At 32.4% G+C, this 17,032-nt stretch overlaps 1 protein-coding gene and 1 long non-coding RNA gene across 6 annotated transcripts; both read left to right on the forward strand.

Moving 5' to 3' along the window:
* The first annotated feature begins 799 nt into the window (after positions 1 to 799).
* On the forward strand, positions 800 to 1,699 carry LOC7462857 (F-box protein GID2). The gene has a single exon (XM_002301124.4). It carries the CDS (start codon positions 918 to 920, stop codon positions 1,464 to 1,466), a length of 549 nt encoding a protein of 182 aa, XP_002301160.1. The 5' UTR covers positions 800 to 917; the 3' UTR covers positions 1,467 to 1,699.
* Positions 1,700 to 7,585: 5,886 nt separating this feature from the next.
* On the forward strand, positions 7,586 to 12,862 carry LOC7462859 (uncharacterized). Of its 5 annotated transcripts, none has more exons than XR_002980321.2 (5): positions 7,586 to 10,680; positions 10,855 to 11,367; positions 11,457 to 11,610; positions 11,702 to 12,498; positions 12,610 to 12,862. It is a non-coding gene; the product is annotated as an uncharacterized LOC7462859 (long non-coding RNA). The 5 variants fall into 5 exon arrangements; XR_002980323.2 differs by having other exon boundaries at positions 7,587 to 10,680; positions 11,702 to 12,167; positions 12,265 to 12,862; XR_002980324.2 differs by lacking the exon at positions 12,610 to 12,862 and having other exon boundaries at positions 7,588 to 10,680; positions 11,702 to 11,938; positions 12,023 to 12,126.
* Positions 12,863 to 17,032: the final 4,170 nt, after the last annotated feature.

The following is a 17,032-nucleotide window of genomic DNA, read 5'->3' on the forward strand; positions in this document are numbered from 1 at the left end:
ATTTTTTTAATTGTCTTTTATTTTTATTAAAGGCTTTATGTTATTAATAAAATTAAAGAAATCACAAGTCAACCATATATTATAGGGCGGTTTTATTTCTCACTCGAAGATATTTTCGTATAGAACAGAGGATAGATTCTCATGAAGCAAAAATTATATAACTTAGGATTTGCTCATTTTAATTGTGAAAATGAAAAAAGTGATTCCTAAAATTTAAAAGAGAAATTTAATTCAAAATTAACTGATGACTCAGCATAGTTGTTGGGCAAGCATGGTCAGACCGTAACAAAAACGACTTCAATCTATTTTTTTAATAAATAAAAAAAAGAAAATGACTTAAAACACCCTGTCTTCGTACTCCTGACCCCCATTTCTTTCGTTAGATTCCTTCTCAGGCTTTTATGGTAGAAACATGATCCTACATCCACCGCAAATTAAGGTGAAAAAAAAAAAACAAGATAATAAGCAACCAATAGAATTAGAAGTTGTTTTTTTTAAATATATTAAAATAATATTTTTTATTTTTTAAAATTTATTTTTAATATTATTATATCAAAACAATATAAAAATTAAAAAACACGATCATCTATCAAATCAAACACCGCCTAAAACAACCAGGTTAGCTGGCTTTGAAAAGAATAATAATAAATAAAAGGAAATTAACAAACAAAAAACACCGAAACATCGATAAGATTTTAGTACAATAAAACAAAAATACAAACCAGGACAAAATCGTCAATTACATGTACACAAATATAAAAAAAAGAAAAGAAAACAGCATCAATTCACCTTGTTGTCCTCTTCGATAACCACCAAGGCCCCTTTCCCACCCATCTCAACCCCATCCCCCCTCGTTATTTCCTTTATCTAACACCCGCCTCCCTCCCTCTCTCTATCCCCCCTCCCTCCCTTTCTCCATGAAGCGCCCACTCGACACCGATCCCGGAAACCAAAACAAAATTGACATAAAAATGAAGAAGAAGAGGTACCAAGAAGACGAAAACAAGGAAGAAATAGAATCTGCGGTCAATACAGGATCTGGGTTTATGAATTTAGACGAGAATTTACTTTTTGAGGTGTTGAAGCACGTGGACGCGAGGACTTTGGGTAGTGCAGCGTGTGTGAGCAAGCAGTGGCACCGGACAGTACAGGATGAGAGGTTATGGGAGCTGGTCTGTACAAAACACTGGGGTAACATGGGCTGTGGTAATCAACAAATGAGATCTGTTGTTTTAGCTCTTGGTGGGTTTCGTCGACTTCACTCCCAGTACCTCTGGCCTCTATCAAAGCCACAGTCAAATTCCGCAGGCTCTGCTTCAACTTCTTCTTCTGCCTGGAATCCGTTCTCGCCTATGATTGGAAATAAGCCACCGGCTAGGTGGGGGAAGGATGAGGTGCATCTGTCTTTGTCCTTGCTTTCAATTCGGTATTATGAGAAGATGAATTTTAGCAACAGAGGGAGATGAATTAGAGTTATTATTATGTAATTTATATAAGAGAATGTCTTGTTAAATCCTAATCTGGGATTTTATATTTTTTTTTCCTTGTTTTTGTCTAAATTTGGTTTGGGTTTTTCTTTTCCTTTGTCTTTTTGGCTTTGGTTTGTTTCTTGTTGTATTTGATCTGGATTATTACTAATTAGATCTGTAATATGTAAACCTTAATGTACTAAAGTAATTGCTGTTTCGCATTTTTGCTAGCTTTTATGTCCAATTGGGTAATCACAAATGTGATTATACTTTTATTTGAGTTTGCAAGAGCTACGAATCTGTGTTTGGATTCCATGGAAAAATACAAATTGATGAAGAAAGTGAATTTGTTTTTATCTATTCGTTATCTCCTTTTAGTAAAGGGGTGGTTAAGGAAGGGTTTTCATTGCAGGAACAGGCTTCAACAGAAAGGGCCAAAATGGGTAGGGCACAGTTGTAATTAAAGGCTGCCACTTCCCATGCTTTCTGTCCATTTTGCCATAGTGGCGAGGGGGTTGAACCGTTGTTTTACTTAAAAAAAAATTAATTTTGTTATATTTTTTGGTTTTATGTATAGATATTAAAAATAAATTTAAAAAAATAAAAAAAATATTATTTTAATTTATTTTAAAGTTGTGTGATCAAAGTGTATATAAAAATATGGATGTACAGAGAAAAACAAGGATATAAAAAATAAAAAAAATATTATTTTAATATATTTTTAAATAAAAAACATATTCAAACGTGATTTCTATATTTCTAATCAACACTCCGTTGGTGGTTGTAAATGTGAGATAACTCATGTTTCTAAAAATTTTAAATTTGTTTTATTAAAAATTAGTTTTTTTATGTTTCGGATCGTTTTAATGTGCTGATCTCAAAAATAATTTTTTAAAATAAAAAAAATATCATTTTGATGTATTTCAACATGAAAAAACACTTTAAAAAACAACCGTAACCACACTTCCAAATAGGTAATGAACATCTGTTTGGTTGGTATTGTGTTTGGAGGTTAGGTAAAACTTTAAGTGTTTTTTTTGTTAATATAATTTTTATTGTTTTGATGTGTTATAATAAAAAATAATTTTTAAAAATAAAAAAATATTATTTTAATATATTTTTAAATAAAATATATTTTAAAAAATAACTATTCTCGTATACGCTAGATTCTCATGTACTCATTAAAAAGAGACATAAAAGTGGTGTTTCTATAAAAGAGACATAAAAGTTGTGGTTGAGTATGTTGATTGTTGAGTATTATTGACACACGTGTAAGACTCTAATACAAGATAAAATACAATTAAATTGTAAAATCCTATAGTTTTATTATGGAAAATTTTATAAAATCTAAAAAGAAAGGTTTTAAATGCCTTTAAAAAGTTTAAAATACGGTATGAGATTTCAAAGGCAATTTGAAGAGTTTGTGGAGTGGGATCTCGAGTAGAAAACAAGCTTGGCACGGTTCAATCTTCTATCAGAAATTCATCTATAAAATATGAACATGATTCAATTATCGGATTTGGACATCTTCTTGAACACTTTTTGTCTATCGACGTGTTCCTAAAATCCTGGGCGATCCACGTCAATTATGTTTGTACAAAGCCGCACTCCCTGGAAAGAGGACTAGGCTGTCTCGGTTATTTGGTATCTTCTACGTTTTGGACCCGTGTATACCTCCGAGTTGGAAGCTCACAGTTACAGTTTCTGTTTATCTTAATTTCGTCATTTTCACGGCTTGGTTTTTTGCCCCGTGGCTGCTGGACCCAAGATCCCTGTCCGAGGGGTTACAGCGAATTGAAAATAATCAATTCTTCCATTATATTAATTGAAAGCTTTTTTGGGAACATATTGTACACATAAACTTCGTCTATTTAAAAGTTGTAACTATACATGCAAGATCCTTGTGTGACTTGATTTGACAATAAAATGATTCCTTGATGAACTCGAACTTGTCTCCAAACCTATTCTTTAATCTTTTGCTTTTCTATCCTCTTGCATAGCCGCTAATTTTTTAGATATTTTTGCTTATTAGCACCCTTTAAAAAAAAGTAATTTCTTTTATAAAATAATAAAGTTTGATATATATCTTGGTTGTCAAATATAATATTTAAAAATATTACAATTAAAAAAACAAGCATCTACCAAACCTTAAATTAACACTAGATACAAACCTTAACCCCAAACTCTAAATAACCTCTACCTCCACATTATTAACCCTAAATATTTACGTCAATCATAACAAATTACTACAGCAACCCAACAATGAGGGTGTTAGTTTTATAATAGGATTTGACAATTAAGGTTCAACTCCCCGCTCCCACATAATTGTTTTCTTTTCAAGTTTGGTATAAATAAAATAGGTATGTATTTATCAAAATCAAGTAGCAACTTAATTAATAGTTTAGAACAACAACAGTAACTACACAGACGACAAGTAATATATATATCAATACAGTTTGCATTTGTCAAAAATAAATTTATAAAAATACCATATATGTAAGAATTTCATTAAAATTGCACATGTAAGAATATTAGTAGAATTCCATTTTGCATAGAGTTTCAACCCACATGTGAAAGTCTAAAATAGCATATAAGAAAGGGAATGAATTAGGGTTTAGTTGAAGATTTATACTTTAAAAAACTTAATCCTTTAACATTTCAAATCTTGAAAACAAATATGAAATATGAAAGGTACAAATAAAATAAGATGGAGATTAAAAGAGAGACACCAAGTTTATAATGGTTCGGATAATGATATATTTTACTCCATGAACTACCATTCAAGAATTAACTATCACTCATGATCTTCTTTATAGGTTTAAGATTAGACAACTTTTCACAAATATCTTTTTCAAGGATGAAGATTTTAACTTTTCACTATCTCACTACCAAAGATTTATCGAGTGGTTCAAGTGTTACTTTGTAAACTCTCAACTAAAAAATTGATAAATTGATCTTAAATAGGATAATTTTAAATTAAAAAAATGATAAATTAGGAGGGAACATTCCCATTAAATTAATTTAATTTCATATGAGATAAAATAATTAAATTGATACATTAAATGTTAATTAATGATAAATCATGTAAATTTTATGATTAGGTAAAATAATTATTTTATAGGAAGAACTTTTATAAATTTGGGGTGAGAATATTCATAAAAATAGAACAAAATTATAAATAAATTAATATATGATTTTATACGCAAATTCATATCTTTGCATAAAAATTACTTACTATTCAATTTTATAATATCAAGCATAACTCTCAATCTGATTATTAGATCAAGCTGAATTTTTTTAAATAGTCTCCCAATATGTTGTTCGACCTAGAGTTAAAATTGAAGTCAATTAAAGTTCGGAAAGGTTGTACAAATTTACCAATGGCCAAGAGAAAATACATAAAATAATATAGGGACTCATTAATAGCAAAATCATAAATAAATGAAAAGGTTCATCTTCCCCTTTTATAAATGGTACAATCGACCATTTATGTAAGAGTATATCTTTCATATTCTTATTTCTTTCATTTTTTTATTTTGCACTATAATTAGGGTATGTTTAGGGTGTTTAGATAGAATTGACGGAGAAAACATTAATCTAATCATGTATTGAGGAAATTTTTAAGAGAGGAAAAGTTAAGAGTAGAGAGAGAGGAGTTTGAAGAGGAATGAGGTGTTGGAAGCTTGAGCTTGCAAAATAATTGATCTTTGGCATCAAAGGTTGATTAAGTAATGTCTTATCTAACATTATTTTCATAATTGATTGAGGTTATTTATATTTTTTTTAGTAAAAATCCCAACTAATTCAAGTTAGGGTTTATGTAAAAATTTTAAGGAAATACAAAGTTGATGGAAATTGATTCATTTGGGATGAAATAGGTAGGAAAGAGTGCAAAATCTAGAAGAAAAGAAGGAAATTTGGTGTTTTGAAGGATGTGTGGCAGGCTAAAGATGTGGCATAGGAAGATGAATTTAAATTGATTTAAATGTTTATAAATTGTATGAATTTAATTTGTAATGATATAGTGATGATAATTATAATTGGAGATGAATTGAATTGCTTGTTTCTTAATATTTGAAGTTTTAGTATATGGTGATTTAAGATTTTTAAGGAAATTATTAGGGGAAATGTAGAATTGTTGTGCTTTTGTTTAGTTGTTAGTGAGATTATAAATTTTAGGTCAAATTATAAATTAATTATGGAAAAAACTCAAATAGATTTAAAGGCTCATTTAGAATTGTATGAATTCTTAATGGGCTTACAAGAGGAAACATGGCTTACGATAGAAAAGATGGAATCCTAGAGGTTAAGGATTAAAGTTTTAAAGCACACTTATTATTTGTTAAGGGCTTTATACAAGGAGAAGGTATTGACTTCAATAAAGTATTCTCTTTAATTGTGAAATATAGTTTCATCTGGATATTGCTTGTTATCGTTGCTTTATTTGACTTGGAACTTGAGTAGTTGGATGTCAAAATAACTTTTCTACATAATGAGCAACAAAAAAGGATCTATATGCATTAGCTAGAGGGTTTCATTTCTTAAAGTAAGGAAGACCATGTAGCTTACCATTGTATATCTTGAAACAGTCACCAAAGTAGTAGTATAAAAAGTTTTATACTTTTATACTTAGACATGATTATTTTAAGAGTTATTATGATTGATATGCGTGTTTCATAAAGCTATTAGATGGTTCATTTATGTATTTATTGTTGTGTATTGATGACATGTTGATGCCTCTAAGAACATGTATGAGATCAACAGTTTAAATGGTCAATTGAGTTGAGTTTGTGATAAAAGATTTGGGTGTAGCAAAAAATATTTTGGGTATGGAGATACGCAGAAATCGATGTGCTGACAAATTATACTTGTCACAAATAAAATATCCTAAGAAGGTTCTTAAATATTTTGCTATGCAAGATTGCAAGCGAGGAAGCACTCTATTTATATCTCATTTCAGGTTATCTTCAGCTTTGTCACCAGAAATTGAGGAGGAGAAGGGGCACATGTTAGGTGTTCTATATACTAGTACAGTTAGAAGCATTATATATGATATGGTCTGCATTCGTCCATACATTTCACATGATATTAGTGTAGTCAATAGATTTATGGAAACCTGTTAAAGTTCACTAGTAAACAATGAAATAGATATTTTGTTACCGTAGAGGTACTACAAATATTGGTTTGGTACATGACAATGGTAGCAGCATTAAAGGTAATGTTGAAGACTTTGTAGATTTAGATTACGCTATTGATTTGGATAGAAAAGGATCGCTGACAGTTTATGTTTTCACTCTCTTATGGTGTGTCATTAGTTGAAAAGCAATTTTGCAATCCACTATTGCATTGTTTACAATAAAGATTGAGTATATGACATCAACAAAGGCAATAAAAAAAGCTTTATGATAAGAGGTTTGATTGACAATCTTAGTTTGTCATATAAGTTAATAGTTGTGCATTGTGATAACCAGGGTGCTATTTATCTGGCCAAGAACCGAATATACCATGAAAAAACTAAACATATTAATGTCAAATATCACTTTATTCTAGAAATTTTATCACATGATCTTGTATCAATGAAGAAGATTACTACAGCTGAGAACCATATAGATATGTTGACGAAGTCCATTTCTGCAGTTAAATTCAAGCATTACTTGGTTCTTTTGTGTAGTACTTTATATTCACTATACTTTGGTAGCAAGAGAAAAGAGAGAGAGCATGAGTTATGAATTACTTTAGAATTTTTTGTGAGAGAATATTTTGTGTATCTTATAATCTTTTAATTTTTATAGTGAATTTTCTAATGGCGTTCGTGAAGTAGATCTAAGTTATTGAACTACATATATTTTATATATACTCGCGTAATTGATTATCTTTATCTTTTATATTTTTTTATTTGCTAATTGATTTGAGATGGTTGACTACGTATACATACCTTGCAGTAATTGATGATGAAATAATCCATGACTTGTATTCCACCTGCACCTGTGAATGGACTTGGTCCGAAGCGCACTTATGCTGCCTTTTATGTTTTTACGAAGGCACTGACGCAGACCCTTCCGGCTTCTGCTACTAGAAAGCAACAGAGAAAGGTAAAAATTGATCGCGGTCAAAGTTTCTTCGAGGGCTTACATCTTTTTATGTTTTTCCTCTTGCAGTTATTAAACAATATATTGATTCTCCCAGGACGTATTGACTGACGTATATAGTCCCTCCTTTCAGGAAAAAGGTAAAGAGCAGGTGACGGCAAAACTAAAATGCTCTGGAATGCACCACGTGTTTTCCGGGGGCTTTTCCTCTCCTTTCCCGGTCAAATTGCAAGGTCTTCGGTTGCAGACTTGGCAGTCCCTATAAATAAGACACCAAGTTAATCAGCTCTACTTGCAAAAAACATTTCTGTGAATAAAACTTACAAACTTAATTTGTCAACAGTAAGAGTTATCTTGACGACACCGTCCAATAATGGCAAGACTTTCCACGTCTTCGATCTTCTTCGTCGGGCCTCTCTTTGTATGCTCTCTGCTTTTGATCATCTCAGAAGCTCGTCCTCTCGGTGTGGTAGGGTCACATGGCTCTATAAACAATAGGATTGGTACAATATTCTCTGACGAGATGAACATTGAAGGAATTAAAAACAGCGGCCCAAGCGAAGGAGGGAGGGGCCATGCGTTCAAGATTGTCCACTCTTGAGAAACACATGGTGGTCCTAGTCCTGGAGACGGGCACTGATATAATATTGAGCCAGTCTTGCTGTGCATCAATGATTTTTTCAATCTTTGTAGCATGCGAGTAATATAGCAATTCATTCATTCGTTTCGGTCATTTATTTTCAGATATAAATGTAAAATGTAACTTATCTAGAGGTTCTAATCATTCCTTTTCAGAGTTCCGTGATCTGATATATATTGAAGAACCATTCAAGACAGAGCAATTATATCTTGTCTTGTTAGTGTCTCATTATGAATTTCCAATGATTTTTTTAATCTTTAATTGGTAATGAAGCTTTCTTCAATAATCTCTCTTCTACGAGCACAGTTTAATTTGTCCAACCATGATCAACTAGTTTACGATCGGCTATTGAACATCAGATCATATCGAAAATGTTGCTCGGTGATCCATAGTGTTTTTGTAAGTAAGTTGAAAAGGGACCTCATTTAACCGTATTTATTAGGACTATGCCAGTACAAGCTAGCAATCCCTTCCATTAATTGTCCCTTAACTTCTTCCCATGGTTGCGCTTGTTACATCTGTTGCATTAATTAGAAGGACAGATTGATTTGGACTTATGATAGCTCAGGACAATTGTCGGTTAGCTCATGCAGAAAGCTGATGGATTCAGTACTTTTACAAGGTAGTAATCCAATAGTTCATATATTTGGAAATCTCTAGTTCCACCGACGGTTGAAGCTTTTGTTTGGTTAGTATCCTTGGGTAAACTTCCAACTACAGATTTTCTTTCAAATGATGGAATTATTGTAGTAGACTACTCCTGTACATTTTGCAATGAAGTTCAGAAACTAGTAATCACTTGCTCCTAAACAGTTGTAGAGTTTGGTCATGTATTATGCATTGCTGGGGGCAGTTCTTGGGCCATTTCAAAGGATGTTGTTGGCTTATTTCAGTCCTAGAGATCCTTTGCTGTCGGCAAGATGCAAAAGAAACTTTGGTTTTTGGTTCTGTACTCAACTTTGTGGTCTATATGGTTAGTAAGGAATGACTTGGTCTTTAATCAGGTTGCACCAAACCGAGAGGATACCTTTTTCCTGATCTTGCACAGAGTTGCTAGTTAAAATCATTAAAAAAACACCTAAAATATATTAATTAGGAGAAACAATTTAAAGGAATGCATTTGTTGGGCGTAAAACAAAGAGGGGGGTTTCATTCAAGCTGCTGAACAGCACCTTGGCACAGTATGAGATGTTAGGCCATCCTATACCTATATATCCAGAACCAGCACACAGGTCCAATGTGAGTTATCGTCCGTTAATGCTATAAATCATACTTATGCAGTTGAATTAATAGACGTACTTCTACTAGAAATGGATTGTGTCAGGGAGGGACAAGTCCCTGTTTCCTATGCATGAATGGTGGCTATGTATTAATATATTAAAAAGCAAAGAAACTAGTGCCTGAAGAGAATATGTATAACTATATTTTCCTGAAGAGCTTGAAAACTGGATATGAACAAATTCAAGACGGTAGGACTGCTTCAAAGTGCTGTGGACGACAACCAAACTTGGCTGCTTCCTTCCGTTCTGTTCTGTTCTGTTTATCGTTGTTCAAAGCTTTGACAGTCAAAACCAACACTTCAACCAGACTCCAAGAAACGAAAACGCTTGATGGTTGTTGTTAGTGTATGATTTAGGTATTTATCCTCCTTAAATTTCTGTTTGCTAACATATTTGTCCCACTTGATTAGTCCAATTTTGGAGGGCCTGTCTTTGATAAGAAAATATTATTGAAGTCATAACCTACATTGTTAAGAAAAAAAAATCTTTTTCTCCTTTAATAATATTCAAGCTATGGCGTAAAGATTAACTTGGTCTGCCGACTGATCATCGTCCATTTATAAACTAATAAAAATATAATATGTGTGCACCGTGCACGTCTTAATGTGAAACTAATAATTTTCTCTTAGCTTCTCTCTGCGGGCCGAATTACTATCTCTCTGTTTCATTTTCTCTCATTTTGTGAACGAAAATCCAACCCAAATCGATCATTTCATCTAGTTGGTGTTGTTTTCTCTTCATCTCCCTCCATCTAGCGCCGCAAGGCACTGTCGGTGTAGTAGATTTATTCATTATCTCTCTCGGCAGCGAGCGAGAGGGATAGTTTACAGTGTAGTAGATTTGTTTCTCTGTCACGTCTGCCCATATTGGGTCTTAAGCAGGTGCTCCTTGCCTGCGTTGATGTAGTATCAAATGCAAATATACAAAGAGCAGCAGGTCTAATGCATGTTCTGGACCAAGTGGTGCCAGCCTCTAGAGAGCCAATCCCGCGGTTGGGTGCTTATATGCTGGAAGGGCATAGGGGCAAGGTTGGAGCTCTCAGGAAGTAAAATCTACAGAGCCTTGAAGTGTGAAGCACCAACTAGCTCAGATTGATGACTCAAGTTGCTAAGTCATGCAATGTGCCATTTGAGTTCCATGGTGTTGCCATGGATGGTTGTGAGGTTCAACTGGAACATCTTAGGGTTCAACCTGGGAAAGCTGTAAGTTATAATATTAATTTAATAGTAAAGTTTTAATATTTATATTGATGATATTATTGTTATCTTTAATTTTAATCAAAATTATAAATTATAATTAGATATTTTTTTTGTGTTTTACTGAAGAGTTCCCTTTAATGACTGATTTAATGTATTTGATTATATTTTTTCCTTCAGCTCATCAAACTCCCTCTCACCCCAAATATCCAAGACATATGCACGAAGTATTGCAAGTATAGGTCCCAAAACTATGTCATGTGAGGACAGAACCTGCTTTTTTGTCAACCTGGTATTACACCTTTAGTGACAGCTACTTTAAAGGTGTAAGATCTAGCAGGCGCAAGTTAGTTGAAAAAAAAATAATTGGAAACTTTTTCTATTCTCTTCTGGCCCAAGGAGAGGGAAGGTTGTTTAGGATCTTTGTAGAATTTTGGTTGCCACTAACTGAAGTACCCTTCAGTTCTAGAATACTTTAATCTGATTGTTGATGTTCCCATGCCTGATGATATGGTGGGTGTAGGATATTTGAATCAACCACTGAAATTATGAAAGGTTTATGTTTTTACTTTGACAAAGCCTTGCCAGTGATGCTTCTGTATAAAAGTGAGCGCCATCAGTATGCTGATGCAATTAGAGACAATGTTTCTCCCTCGATGGTATATGGCGCTGAGCATCTATTACGCCTCTTTGGTATGTTTACTCTTTTGCTGTGGGAAAAAATGGTGTTCTTTTTTAATCAAAAAGAGCTCTGAAAACTGAGTCCTGTTTCCTTTTTCCAGAATATTTAAATCAGTGAGCTATGATCTTGTCTTCAGGCAATAGATGTAGCATCCAATTCTATGCAACGCTGGTTTTGATAGGATGCTTCATGGTGTTCATACCGGTACTTGAAACATTTTTCTGTACACAAGCCTTGAGAAGCGAAGCGCAGTGGTAATGACTTTTATTGGAAATGCAGATTCTGAAATACACTTGCTATCCATCTCAACTTATGGTGCTACTATTCTCTTTGCGGCATTTTCAGTTAAGTTGCCTGAGTTATTGGCCCATGCAAACAACCAAGAGGAGACACTCACAGGGTTGCACAGAAAATTAGTTGACATTCTGAGGTAGGAACTCCCATCTAAGTAGCTCTTTTGGCTGGACTTGTGTTCTGTAATTACCACCTTTATTTGTGTTTGAGTTGCCCAGGATAGTAGTTGATCTCAGGAGCATAAGATAGTTGGATGAGAAGTCTAACTTGGACTTTGTGCACCACGATGTACGCAATACTTTGTTTTTAATCTTCAATACTTGATGAAAATCATGAATTCTGAGCTGGTAATCTTTTTCTGGTTTGTGGCAGTTATTAATCCAGATTACCACCGAAATTAAGTGCAACTAATTGTTTCAAAAAAATTAACTCAGTTTAATGTTGTGAGTAATTCCAAGTGTTGAACTTCATTGGAACAGCTTGTAGAATTCAGGAGACAGTTTGCTTTGGCCTTTGTGTATGTTTCTGGTATTATACTTCAGATAATTGGGTATCTATAGCACTTCATTTTCTTGTTTTTCTTTTTCCATCTATATTAACATTGCATACTTTAGGCATTCCACCGCGCTGATACATTTTCTACAGAAGAATCAGAGTGCCTTTTATCTTTCTACAAACCATGCCCCAGAAGATTCTGAAGGAAGCACCGACAAACAAGACCACTAGATTGGGGGCTAAAGGATGTCAATTTGTACAAAATACATCATCAAACAGAGCTATGATCACCAGACTTATCTGCGCGTTTTCTATCATTTCGATTAGTATGTTAACGAGGAAGATATGTTAAGGTGCGCTAGACAATGCCATGCTCTCTGCAACCGGGGAAAAACGTAGGAAATCATGAAGCCTGCATATTCTACAGTCTTGTTAATTTTTAAACTGTCCTTCTCTTATCCCAGGCCATCGTCTCCTGGAGTGCCCGAGGCTAACTGGACCCATGCAGCAGCTGATATGCTGCTGCTACGAAGAGTAAAATCAGTGAACAATGATGACCAAATTACTTTATCTGTCCAAGTCCGCTGCACCAACCCATTTGGAGCACTGGCCCAATTATCTCTGCCCTTGTGTTATTGTATTTAACAAGAAAAGGAAAAAGAAAAAAAGATTCGGATCAGTTCCCTCTGTGTGCTTTGATTGATTGGTGGTCTTAAATACTTTATATTTCTCTGCTCATCAACCAAAAAACTACTATGATGATTTTAAGAATACATAGAATAAATTCATCAAGGTGTTGGTTTAATATTTAAACTTGAAAAATTAAAACGAGAACTAAATATTCATAACCATCAGATCAACTACTTATAACAGGTTGTGGAACTGTAAAGAAACAGGTAAAACAATTGAAGGAAAATTAGGAGATTTTGCTTTTTATAGCCGAAACAAGAGTGTTCTTGTCTAAATCACATACTATCCATATATATATATATATTATTTCTCTCATATAATTTATTGATTTAAATATCAGAGTCTTATTTATTTCAATAAAAGATTTGTCTTACATAGATTACCAAGCCTAAAACCCCACAATAAAGCTCAAACACTTTCAACCTAAAACATAGCCTTGGAAAACCCAACATCTAATTTGAGATTTTCATGAATTGATCACTTGATATAATTGCTGTCTTGAATGGTTCTTCAATATATATCTATCATTCCCGCACCCGTTTTGTAATTTTAGACTAGTTTTCTTTTGTTGGGATATTTTTTTTTTAAAAAAAAGCTAAAACATAAAAAAAAAACAGATAAAATAAAAAAATAAATTAAAAAGGAAGAATAGTGAAGTTTGGTTGCTTAATCCCCTAGTAATTGGGAGAAAATGATAAAATAAATTGATTGTAAATAGAGAAGAGATTTTTAAAGAAAAGGGATAGGAGCTAGAGAAACCTAGCCACCATTGGGGGATAGAAAAGATTTAAGAGAAAAAAAAAGTGAAAGAAAAAGAGAGAAGATATTGTATGTTGAGAAAAAAAGAATAGACTTATGAGAGAAAAATAACCGCCACCACCTCCTTTCCTCTTCGTTTAATTTTAATCTTCTTTTACCAGACATCAACGACGAGATAATAACCACCACGACATCATCAGTCACCATCCCTATGACCGTTAGCTTCTCTAATATGAAAAGACCTAGATGAAACCTAATATCAACATCTCCTCCACACAACAACAACCTCTTATATTGATCAGTCAACCCAAGCACTTCATCTTCTCCACAACAACAATATCCACCTAAAAAGGAAACAAGAAGACTGAGAATGACAAAAAGAGAGAGAGGAGAAGAAATCTTAATCATATCGTTCCCAAATCTTTCTCCTCGAGTGGTGGTTGACTTCACCGTTGATATAGAAGCGACGAGGTGTGGGAAACACTACTGATCTGCTCCAAAATGCAACTTAACAAAGGTGGCATATGAATCCACGCATCGGTAATATTAATGATGCTTGGATCCATGCGTCAACATTGTCCCCTCAGATCTAGGAGTTTCTTCGTTTGATTCCAACTGCTTTGATCGACTTGAGCCACCTGGAAGGTTACTTTTGAATCCTATATGAATTTTTTAAAAAAATTTAACATGTTATTGAATATTAGATTTGTTATTTTGAGTGATTTTTGCATGTTTGATTTTGTGTGTGCGCGCTGATAATTTTATACGCTAATATTATTTGTGTATAAGTATTTGATTTTTTTGTGTGTTTAATTTTCTAGCATGATGTGTTTTGCATATGAATATACATTGTTTTAAAAAAAAATACACGATAGGAGCGTTTGTCTGTGTGTAGAAAAACATAAAAAGTTAAAAGATTGTGTGTTATTTTGATGAATTGGATATTTGTTTTCAAAAGAAATAATTATTTTTATTAAAATAGATTAAAATAATATTTATTTTGGATTATTTTTATTTTTAATATTAGCCTATTAAAATTATAAAAAAAAACAGCAAATCTTTCAATTTAATATTTTATCATGGGATTTTAAAAAAAAAATATTGAGGGTTGTCTCATTTTTAACGTTAGCTGAGGGGACGATTTTATAATTTGGCCTTTACTTTTTCTATACAAGAGGAGCACACGTTAATATAATTGGGTTATTGACATTCCTGGGCTTTGGTTTAGATATATACGAGATAGATTATTCTTGCTACGACATAGGTCATACAAATATTTTTAAACATGAAAAAACTATCTAGGTGTGCAAACTTGTTCTCCCATAGCATGAAATTTTTTAACTATTATCTCTAAATCAACTTTAAATTAAAATTAAAATTAAAATAAACCCTAATCATTTTAATGCAAGTGTTTTAAAAAACATAAAAATAATACAATACATGGGCATTATTGCTTAACACTCTTATTAAGTTCCATCAAACTCGGCTATAGTAGTCATCCTGAAAATTTTTAAACCCAAATTCATAACTAGCCTAAGTTTAAAATCAAATCATGAGAAGACTTGTTGAGTCTAAAGAAAAGGTACAAGATTGATAAAAAAAAAAATATATAACTTGACTAAAACAATTTTAAGATACAACCAAGCAAATTAGGCATCATAATTATTTTTATTAAAGGAAATAAAAGACATGATATCATGGATTAACTTGTTAAATTCGTAATCCTAATTATATATCTCACTGCATTTAATATTATATATCTCACTGCATTTAATAGCTTTTTATTTCTAAAATTATTCTTCATACAACATCAAGATATGTGAGATTCTTTTTGTATGAAATAAAAAAAATAATTAGAAAAAGAACAAGTTAAGGTAGTCAATTCTATTTTATTCTGGCTAGAATAATCATTATACATCGTAACATTTAAAAAAACAGAACAAAGTGAAATAAATTTTATCTCCCTTAGGCTCTTAAGTCGTTTTAGATTTCTCATCTACATTCTAGTCGAAATGTTTTAGGTTCATTTGGTCAGTTTTTTTCTTGATAATTAAAAAAAAAAAAGGGAACCTTTTCTGTCATAAATATCTCTCCACGCCAAACCTATTCGAGCTTCTGTAGACAGGTTTTGCCTGGGCGGCTGAAGTCAAAAGCGGTACAGATCTCATCGGTAGCTATGGACGGGGTTGTAATCGATCATGAAACCTCAATACATATTGATTGCAAGGATTTGTACGTAGAGGGAGAGAGATAAAAAGAAAAGGAAAAATAGAAATCAAAGCCTCTATCTGGATGGTATTCATAAATAAAAGTTAAATAAAAAAAACTATAATTTGAATCAAAGATCAACTATAAATTGAAAAAAACAAAGATCAACTTAATTTTTTCAAGTTAAATAAAAAAAACTATAATTTCATAAATAAAAAATTTAGAATCTTAATGGTATTCAATAAAAAAAATTAAGTTTAGTTTTTATTCAATCTATTTGAATCAATTAATGTGTAAAATAGGGAGGGATGAAAGGGAAAAAAAAATAAAAGTTTGTGGGCATATGTGTCTAGCCCATATAAAAAGAGGCCTAGCTCGCAAACCAAGTTTTTTTTATATTTAAAGCTCTTTTATATATATATAATTAATTAATTTTCAACAATAGAATCATCATAAAAAAAATTTGAGCCTTGGATAATTTGTGCTTAAAAATTTGATTTTCAACTAATATTTGATCCAAAACATCTAGGAATACCATAAAATAAATCTATTTAAAGTTTTAAATAATCTAAAAATCAATCCAAAAACCAAAATCAACATAAACTCAAAAGACTTCTTCTGCTTTGATATGCCATCTCAGATGAATAGAGTGTCAAAAAAACAAGAAAAATATCTTTTATGGTTGAAATTGATGTGGTTGATAATTTTTTATGTATTGTTAAAATTCAATGACATTCTCTCTCTTCTCTTAAAGAGATTGAAAGAGCAAGGAAAGAAAATTTAAACCATAATCCAGATTTTTGAAAACTAAAGGGAAAAAATTTAATCATTTGAAAAGCATGAGAGCCAAAGCGAAAAATTGATTTTGCCAGTCTTTGCACATGGCACAATCCATTTCTCATTTTTCATCTCCAGAATACAGAAAAAACACTTGCGCCAGCTATGAAACAAAATCATTCCATCAAAGAGTGTTCTCCTTCTCTTCCCCCCTTCCAAACAAGATTCAAAGACTATGATTTAATTTTTGTTCGAATGCGAAACAGAAATGGTAGTGTCCTTTCTGGTCCATCACTACACCAGCGCTCCCCCTTTCAATTGAATTTGTCCTAAGATTTTTAATTTCAGGAATTCATTTTAATTCTTTTGCCTTTCATCACTCACCATAAAGTGCAAACCAGCTTTCCCTTTTAACTGCAATTGTCCTAAAGTACATTATCAGAGATTCATTTA

The sequence above is a fragment of the Populus trichocarpa genome, chromosome 2 (assembly GCF_000002775.5).
Source record: "Populus trichocarpa isolate Nisqually-1 chromosome 2, P.trichocarpa_v4.1, whole genome shotgun sequence".
NCBI classification, from domain to species: Eukaryota; Viridiplantae; Streptophyta; class Magnoliopsida; order Malpighiales; family Salicaceae; genus Populus; species Populus trichocarpa.

Bases quoted from the DNA above. Each gene is read 5' to 3' on its own strand.
- LOC7462857 (XM_002301124.4), top strand. From the start codon at position 918: ATGAAGCGCCCACTCGACACCGATCCCGGAAACCAAAACAAAATTGAC.